General features: G+C 35.7%; 1 protein-coding gene across 2 annotated transcripts; it reads right to left on the bottom strand.

Annotated features, from left to right (window-relative positions):
- Positions 1-569: 569 nt before the first annotated feature.
- Positions 570-6,853, bottom strand: LOC311094165 (melanoregulin). Of its 2 annotated transcripts, none has more exons than XM_084131941.1 (7): positions 6,657-6,853; positions 6,420-6,539; positions 6,061-6,170; positions 5,413-5,575; positions 4,071-4,161; positions 3,823-3,986; positions 570-3,134 (listed from the first exon to the last, which is right to left on the bottom strand). In XM_084131941.1, exons 3-7 carry the CDS (start codon positions 6,153-6,155, stop codon positions 2,934-2,936), a joined length of 714 nt encoding a protein of 237 aa, XP_083988067.1. In that variant the 5' UTR covers positions 6,156-6,170; positions 6,420-6,539; positions 6,657-6,853; the 3' UTR covers positions 570-2,933. The 2 variants fall into 2 exon arrangements, with proteins under 2 accessions (XP_083988067.1, XP_083988068.1); XM_084131942.1 differs by having other exon boundaries at positions 6,291-6,539; positions 6,657-6,785.
- Between the last annotated feature and the right edge of the window lie 2,894 nt (positions 6,854-9,747).

The raw sequence follows: 9,747 nt of genomic DNA, 5'->3' as shown, positions 1-9,747 counted from the left end.
GTTAATTCAAAAATTGTCCACTCGTATGCATGCGTGACAGTTTATCTTAACCTCACTCAAGGCACCAGTTATGTAGGTTTTTTCACATGTGGCACCAAATATGTTTTGTTTTGGTCACATGACATCAAAGGTGTGCATGAGATTATTAGATGACTGATTGCGAGGCCCCAGCCAGGAATTTCATCATGACATTAGAGAACAATCAAAGATTATTGAACAAATAAAAATTATGTAAATTAAAGGGTCTTTGTCATCTGAAGGATTTGTGAGATATCAGATTACTTGTACAGCCTCTTACTGTATTATCAGCACAAGGAATACACAAGAGTAATTTATTAACAAAAAAATAAATGAGTAAATCAACACAACTGCTAAATAAATACCATGCATGATAAAGGAATAAAGTGCATAAGATGCATAAAATACAAGAGATTATGTTGCGATGTGATGAAGTTTGTGCATTATGTTTGAGAATTGTTATCTTATGGAAAGATAAACAGTTGTTTCTCTGAAACTAATGAGGTGAAGAACCTTATTATGCATCAAACAATTATTCAATGTAAAGAACACAAGAGAAAAACGTTCTTTTCCATTTATTCAAATTCACTTCACCATCATACACTTACAATATAACAATACAATATTCATCATACACTTACAATATAAACATGCCTCAGTAATCCTGAATCTCCTACTGATCTTATCTATCTATAAATTACAGAAACGTCCGTCTGTCTGTCTATTCAGTAGCCTATTCACAAACTGTTTGCTCAAGCGTAGCATTTTTTCGGAGTTCACTGTGTAGCCTGCTCCCTGAAATCTGTATTGTAACAATGAGCACTCAAACACACCAAACCAACAATTACTAAAAACACACACAAAAACTGATTTTGCACGGGCACTTTGCACTGCTCCCTGAATCGCGACGCGCTTATTCATTTGTGGATGTTATCTGAATCTGTAAGTCAGCTATGCTGTTTACTTCTGTAATTTATAGATTCTGGTGCGCTTAACGTTATCGCTACTGTGTAATAGTAGCCTATGCTATTCACCAACTAAACATATCCTATTCAATGCGTTCACAGTCTCTTTCACGGGCATTATTTGTAGTTGCCTATTCACAAACTGTTTCCTCAAGCATAGCGTTTTCTCTGAGTTCACTGTGTGCTTTCTTCCATGCACAAATAAAAATGTCACTTAACTTTTGCTGTGTAATTGTAACAATGAGCACTCAAACACACCAAACCAACAATTACTAAAAACACACACAAAAACTGATTTTTCACGGGCATTTTGCACTAGTAATTCATAATTACACAAGATGTGAGTTCTTCAGCTATTCTGAAGATTCTGATAATAGTCTCCCCTTTCTCAAAAAAGCATTTCTCTAATGATTTAACCTGTGCTATTGAATCTTCTACCTTGACCCGCGCCGAAATCAGTCCAAATCATTTTCAATGCCATTTCCAGAAAGTTTGGGACACTTCGTAAAATGCAATAAAATCAAGAATCTGTGATTCGTTAACCGAATTTACTTGAACCTTTATTGTACAAAAGTACAAAGAGAAGATGTCTTGACTGACCAACTTAGTTGTATTTTGTAAATATATTCGATGGCTGCCACACTCCGGAAAAAGGTTGGGAAAAAAAGCATGTTCATCAAATCACCTTTTAATTGGAATTGAGGATTGTAACTGCTGCATTTTTAAATGGATTTTTTGCCCAATCTGTGGTCGTCGTTGTGCGATTCTCTTTTCATGATGGGCCGAACATTTTCAACAGGAGACAGATCTGGACTGCAGAAGGAGAGTGTCTACGAAAACACTGCTTTCGCACGTGCAGAATGAGGCCTGGCATTGTCTTGCTTCCCAAGAAAGATGTCCTTTTGATGGCAGTATATGCCTCCGTACAAACCCAATATACACCTCCACATCAATGATACCTTCACACATGATGAATGTGATTTCACCAAGTACCATATGTTCCTGGATCAACATCTTTGTTGATCCTGGAACAACTTTCCAATCAACCAATCAGATTTGAGGAACAAGTTTACAATTTATGTCAAATTTAGGCTTAAAACCAGGGTGAGGTGCTTCAACATCAGTGTTATTCACCTGTCATTTCCCTCAGATTTTAGGGAAAAGTTTGGGTAGGGTTAGGTTTAGGGGTAGGGATAGGGTTAGGACTAAATTTTGGGGCAGGAATGTTAATCATTCTAAAATATGTTGATCCAGGAACATGTCTTACTTGGCAAAATCACGGGTGACCCTTCACACATATGCAACTCACCCATGCCGTTTGCACTGATGCATCTCCATACCATGACCGATGTTTGAATTTGCACCTGTCGCTGATGAAAGTCTGGATAGTGCCTTTTCGTCTTTTGGACTGAGAACTCGATGTCTGTTTGAAAGCTGAAACATGGTTCATCTGACCACAGCACACATTTCCACGGTGTTTTTGATGCAGCGTCAGACGAGGTTAAGTGACAACAGTTTTCCAAAGTACTCCTGAGCCCATCTGGCTAAATTTAACACAGTAGCATAATACTTTCTCATGCAATGCCATCTGAGGGGTCAAAGGTCACACACATTCACCAGAGGTCTCCTGCCTTGCCCTCCACGGACAGAGATTTCTCTGGATTCCCTGAATCTTTTCACAATATTATGTAGTTGGTGAAAGACCTAAATTCGTTGCAATCTTGCATTGATTTTTGAATAGTTTGACAATTATCTCATGAAATTTGGCACAATGGTAAACCATGACCCAAATTTTTTGGAGTGTGTTGCAGCCATCAAAATCAAAGTTTGTTTATATTTGCAAAAAAAAAATTCTTGATGTTATTGCATTTTACACAATGTCACAACTTTTCTGGTAATGGGGATGCACCTCCAGAAATTCTTCTAACTGATTATGAAATCATCTCAGTGTCAGTCCTCTGGTCCGGTGATCTCACCCCCATCATCATCCTCATCCTCTCCTCCAGAGATGTTCTGATTCATACGGGACAGCAACAGAGGCAGATTTATCGCAAGGGGGTTCTCTTCTTCATCATCGTCATCTCTAGGAGGGTAGAAGCGACGAGCCTTGGCCACAAAATCCTCAGCAGCGTCCAGATAAATGAGCCGGTCCTGAGCGAAATGTTAATATATATGAAAAGTGGGGAAGAAGATTTGATTGATGTTCACGGTAAAACCTAGTGATGTTCTGCCTAACCAGACAGCATTTTTGGGGACAGTTCACAATATGAGAATATTCTGGGGGGAGGTACTTAAAATGTATATAACATTTGCAAAACATTTTCTGAAATTTACAAAAAAACATTTACATTTAAAAAATATATATTTATCAATAACCTTAGTACAATTCAAGCCCCCTTTTAAGATAAAATGCTCTATAAAAGAGTAATGATTTTTCATCATTACCCTTTTACAACTACCAGATATAATTTTAAAATCCAGTGTTCATTAAAAGATGGTAACCTATGCTTTTTAACTTAGCAAAGGTGAAATATTTTTTTTTTCATCTTTTAGATTTTTTTTATGCTTTCTGAAAGTTGTGCAGTTGATATTGGCATAGATGATTCTAAATATTACATAATTTAAAATGTTTTTTAAATATTAAATATTATTATTTTTTAGAATTTTATTCAGAATTATATTATATATATTTTTATAAATTATATTCCCCTTAATTTATGCCTGAATCACCTTCCTTGAAATAGAAATATACTGCATTGATTGACGAGTATTACGCAGCAATATTTCCTTCTGATTTAGACTTGTTCATACTTGAGGCGAGTTTCAGTGACATGCTCACCAGGATGAAGAGGTATCTCTCGGGTGGAGGCTCGTTCCTGTTGAATAAGGATGTTTCGTTGTAGAGGGTCTGTAGAAGGGTGCGGGCGGTCGCTGCGTTTCTCATGCGGTCGTATGAGGCGCTGGCAGACACATTCAACAGAGACTCTGCTTCGGCCATGAACCCTGTGAGAATCAACCAAACCTTTCAGTGACAGACTGTCCCTGTTAGCACATCATTTGAACAAAATTTCTCACACAATCTCATACCCAGATTCTCTAAGATCATCTTCCATTTATCTTGCACCTCTCTTCTCATGTCTCTCATGGCCTCGATGTCGATGCTCAAACGCCGGTAACCCTACAGGACAGAAGACATGACAGGACTGAACTCAACCATCAAGACTCAAAAATGACACCTACAAATATTTTACTTTAGTTGTCCCTACATACTAAGTTGGGATAGAAGAAAATATTGTAAAGTTAAAAAAAAACACCTTGATGTTTCTAAAATTGTCCAAATGCGACAAATAATGGAACTAAATAATTTTTATTTAACCGTTCTTATATATTTTTTTTTATTACATTTGTAAATCATTACAACCAAAAAAAAAAAAAAGATGTTGCACTATTAATTATGTTAATAATCCCATATATATATTATAATTATTAATTATGTTATGTTTTTCACTATTGATGTTTTAGAGTTTCGCCCCTTCATTGCTGAGCACTTTTTTTTCTGCATCGTGGCCGATTTGTAGAGAATTTTTGTGTTTATGTCGATTTCCCATTCATTTCCTATGGTCGGTCATTTTTGACCGAGGAGTAAAAGTGTGACTATTTTTTTTATGACCACTTAGCCTGCTCGAATCATGCCCTCATTTTTTGTGTGTGTTCACATTCCTAATGCCATAAAAGTCACCAAGTTTCGTAACATTCCGATGAAGTTGTGATTTTTTAAAATTCAAAACAGATTTTTTTTCCCCACAATTCATTGGTGTGTGTATATAAGTGTGTTTGTGTGAGTGGGTGTGTCTGTTTTGCAATCTTGATGTTTAAGAGTGTCACCCCTTCATTGTTGAGCACTTTTTTCTGCATCGTGGCCGATTTGTCAATTTTTTGTCAATTTCCCATTCATTTCCTATGGTCGGCCATTTTTGACTAAAGAGCCAAAGAAAGTTTTTTTTTATGACCACTTAGACCACTGCTCGAATCATGCCCTCCATTTTTATGTGTGTGTTCACATTCCTAATGCCATTAAAGTCACAGTTTCGTACCATTCCGATTGAGCTGTGATTTAAAAAAAATGACCGAAGACCGTGAATTCACGTCATGTTGTAATTACCATAATGATTCTGAACTGTAAAAAGCCTTCACGTGCTTGTAGAACTTGTAATTACAACTGAGAGCTACGACTTGTTCCACGTGGCCGCTGTACCACCTGACCAAGGTGTGCTCGACTTGAAGCGGCGCTGTGCAGACAGTCAGATCGGTGTACGACATCATAGTACCGCGAGAGCGATTCGAGGAGCTTTATTGACGGTAATAATGGCCTGAACGCAGCATTAGTTACGTCTTGTATTTAAATGCGAGTTAGTTCTAGGCGTCTTACATGAGAGCCTCGTCGGGTTTGGGCTCTGGTCTGCAGCAGGTTGTAGAGAATGCGGTCGTCATCTCTCTCCGAGTGGGAAGGGTCTCCTGGTTCACTCCACAGGTTGGTCTCTTGGTCCCGCCTTCTTTTCGCCTCGCGTTCAAAATATTCTAATGTGTCGTGACTAACACACACACACACACACACACACACACACAATGTTCAAATTCTTTCGCCACATGAAGACATTTTAGTGTGAATATTTGTATTAGTGTGTTAGATATTATTTTGTAGTTAGCAATAAGCATTCTGTCAGGCAACTGTTGGTCGGAACAAAGGGAAAGCAGACGAACGTTGGACTGTGAGTTATAAATTAAACATTTATGAAAAACTATTTCCACAACATGTTATATTGTTGAAGAGTTAGTACCATTAACGTTAGCTGTTCTAATTTTAAAGAGAAAACTTGTATGTTTAAACTTATAGCACAGTTTGAACCAAAGTAGACCTAATTTGCAAAGATATTTCTGTTAAAAAACAATTATTAGTAGCAGTGGTAGTAGTAATTTATTATTATTTAAAATAATACAAATACAATTTTTAAGACAGAAAGCAGGTCTGAACTCAAACTATCAGACATGATTTAAAAACAAAACATCCCCTGAATACCTAAGTAAAGGTCTCTTTTCTTCCTCATCATCATCATCCTCACAGCAGCAGCAACAGCAGAATCGCACACAGAACCTCTTGAAGGCGGCACCCATCCTCAAAATACAAAACTAGAAGATGGGGAAAGAAAAAGTTCAAGTTCAAGAGATGAGTGTAAAACAGCGTCTGCCCCTCCAAGAGAATAAAGGTGAGATTTCTGAAGATGAATATAAAAACATGAGAGTTTTTGCCTTTGTTCAAGCTGTCAGCGTCATTTGTAGTTCTCCGGGGTCTTCAAGGTGAACCTCGTCCCTCAGAGTATCATTTGTCGAGTAATTTCAGATGAAAATTGTGTAATGTATTGTTTTGATGTAACTTACCCAAGAAACTGCTGGCAAAATGCTGAATCCATCAATTCAAGTCTGAACGCAGTTTTCTCCTATTCAGAAGAGAAGCATCTTTTGGGGCCCAGAGAGCAACTAAAAGATTTCAGCGACTCTCTAGAATGAATAGCATCACAGTTTAGTCATGAGTCTGAGCCGTGTAACCTGAGGCCATCACAGACCTCTAAATAAAGCCACTCGTCCAACAGCCCCAAAACACAAATGTACTTTTACCTCTGGGAACGTTTTCAACAGTTCAGTTTTGGATTGCATACACCAGCACTTCATAAGATTTTAAAACTCTTTCAGTAAAAATGAAGGTTTGGAGGAAAAATAGTGATTAGCCTACATAGCACAGTTGCTTCATATTATTATAAAAAAAAACACAATAATCCTAAACCTCCAGCTCACATTTCATGGAAAAACTCACTGGCAAAAGAATCAAACCAGTAAATACCAGACTTGAGAAGCACATGACAGCAGGTTGGTGTTATTTTATGAACTAATTACAGTTTTATTACTATTTTGAAAGAAGCTTTTATTTCAGTTTTCATTTTCATTTAGTAATTTGAGGTGCTTTTGTCATTTTATTTTTCTATGCGAGAATACTATTATCTATACTATTTCAGGTTTCATTTATTTTTCAGTTTTGTTTTTTAAATTATTTTTAGTATGTAATTTTAGTGCTTTAACTTGGACTTATTTCAGTTAGCTGCCAAGGCAACGTTTAAAATTTTTGTTTAGTTAACTTTATAGGAGGTAAGACAGTGGACATGATCATTAGTGCCAGGAAAGATGTAAACATTCCCTGCCCTTCCTCTCCTGTAATTTAAGGACATGTAATTAGCAGAGTTTCCACCTTTAAACTGCTTGGAGTTCAAATTTCTTCTGACCTGTCGTGGGACACCCACATCAAGTACATGATTTTGAAGGTGCGTCCTAGAATCCACTGTGTTGCTAAAAACGCGGATCTCCCTTGTGATGTTCTAATGAAAGTATATTTGACATTTATACGACCAGTTCTTAAGTACGCTAGCCCAGTATGGGGTGGACTACCTAAAGGTCTCTCTGATGAGTTAGAGAGGGTCCAAAAACATTGCTATCGGATAATAGGGGTTCCAACTTCTACTCTCCCATCACTGAGTGAGAGGCGCGACGAGCCCACTATACGTACTTTTACTAAACTACTCAAGGACAGTTCGTCTGTGGCTCCAACACCTACGTATCTACTACGGCAGCGTAGGGAATTTGTTGTGCCCAGGAGTAAAACAAAAAGACATGAACTTTCTTTTCTATATATATATATATATATATATATATATATATATATATATATATACGCACATATAGCCTATAAACAAATATATAAACAAAAACTTTCATGTTACAATTAATCGCGATTAATCGATTTGGCAGCACTTTTTTTTACAGTTGTGTTTTATAAATAAATTACGGTACCAGTACGTCTCTTATTACATGGATTTGTTTTCTCAATTTTAGCCATTAATTATTGCCATTCAACATTATTGAAAGCTATCAATTTTAACATTTAATAGGCTTTAAAAAATATAACAACTTTTAATTTAAGTGAACTTCAAACAATCTTCACATAAACCTATTGTAATCAATGTCACAGTTAATATATCAGGGCTCAGTGCTATGGCTTTTTCTACTGGCCCAGTCTGCCAGTTCAGATTTTTAGTCTGCCCTGCTTAAATGCACAAAAAATGTATTGTTTCGTTGTTTTTTACCTATGTAACCTTGTAAACACTGCTTTAAGATTTTCAGGTAGGTCTAACAGGTAAATATAGGCTACATAAATGGAATGATCAAACGCTGCACAATATCACTGCGTAAATTATAAGTTGAATATAGATTAATCATTATTAAAGCTACACAAGTGATTCAGACAAGAGCAGTGTGTGATTTTCTCTTTGTTATTTGTTCTTTGTTTAACATTAATCACAGACAGCATGTTATTGCTGCTGTCACTTTAAGACCTGACGCACATGATGCAGATCTGACACACATCCTGTTTTTTCACTCTTTACGTTCATTTAACATATTTTAACTTATTTAGGATTGTGCATATATATATATACATTAATTTAAGCAGGTGAAATCCAGAGGTAGTGCAAAAATTGTGTTGTCAGCATCAAGGTTTGGTATGACGTATCTTTAGAAATACAAGACAGATAGTAAATGTACAAATGTTTGTTTTGTCAAATGTCATTTATCATAAAAATGTTGGGTATTTCAGTTGCGGGTTGGGAGCCTAGTCACAAAAGTCCAGAACTAAACAGACACTTATGCGTTTTGCTATGGATGTTTAAGATGTGTCATTTAATTTTACAGTCCTTGAGGACTAACAAACACTTCACATCCCCTATTGTATCTTTTTGGTTTGATCAGTGTGGTAAATTTTCTTCTCAAATGCGGATTTTTGTTAAATTCCAAGTGAGAAAATCCTCCAAATGTGTACAAGGATCACATGAATAAACAAAATTCCAAACCGCAGAATTTATGAGAGGGAAAGAGGGAAATAGAGAAGTGTTTGATGTGTGACACTCATGTGAGAGGCTCATAGGCTGTGTGCTATCACATGGTGGACGGAGCACAACTTACTCTGCCAGAGGCTGTTAACTGAAAAGACATAATACAAATAATCATCATTGTGATTATGTCAGGGTGTTTTTTAAAGAAAGAGAAGAGAAAATATAATTACTACAGAGTTATAGCTATTATTTCTAGCATATTTATGATTATTAACTGCGTTTCCTTGTTTTGTCGCTTTGGTTAAAAGTGTCAATTAAATGAATCAATGTAATTCTAAACCTTTTGGACACTTAAAGCTACACTTTCAAAGGTCTGAATGTCATTGCATTATATAAAATATACAAACAAATGACATTTATTTCAAATAAAGATGGCACGAGAACAGTCTTCAAACAAAACATTTCACAACATTTTTAGGTTTTAAATGATAAAATATCATATATAGTTCACAAAAGACAAAAAAAGTGTCAATATAACTTTTGTCATATTTGTCAATATAACTTTTTTTTTAATTTAGAGCTGTCAAAGAGTTCCATTACAGCTGTAGCTTATATTTATAAAAACATTTTTTTATAATATTTATGTATATAATTTTATAAAAGTTATATATATATATTTTATAAAAAAAGTTTTATATATATATAATTTTATATTTTATATTTATTCATATTCTAAAAGAATTTAACTGCACACTTGCTTAAAAGTGTATTGAACCAATGTTTCGGCAACAACCTTGACTGTTGTAATGGAAGTTTTTGACAGCTCTAAA

This window comes from Abramis brama (genome assembly GCF_963993115.1).
Source record: "Abramis brama genome assembly, chromosome: 12".
Taxonomy (NCBI): domain Eukaryota; kingdom Metazoa; phylum Chordata; class Actinopteri; order Cypriniformes; family Leuciscidae; genus Abramis; species Abramis brama.
Note: the sequence above shows the minus strand (reverse complement) of the source record. Positions and strands in the feature narration are given on the sequence as shown.

Coding starts and splice junctions, on each gene's coding strand:
- LOC311094165 (XM_084131941.1), bottom strand. CDS start 6,155: ATGGGTGCCGCCTTCAAGAGGTTCTGTGTGCGATTCTGCTGTTGCTGC. Junction 5,576..6,060: donor GAAAAGAGACCTTTACTTAG/GTATTCAGGGGA, acceptor TGTGTGTGTTAG/TCACGACACATTAGAATATT. Junction 4,162..5,412: donor AAACCCGACGAGGCTCTCAT/GTAAGACGCCTA, acceptor TCTGTCCTGTAG/GGTTACCGGCGTTTGAGCAT.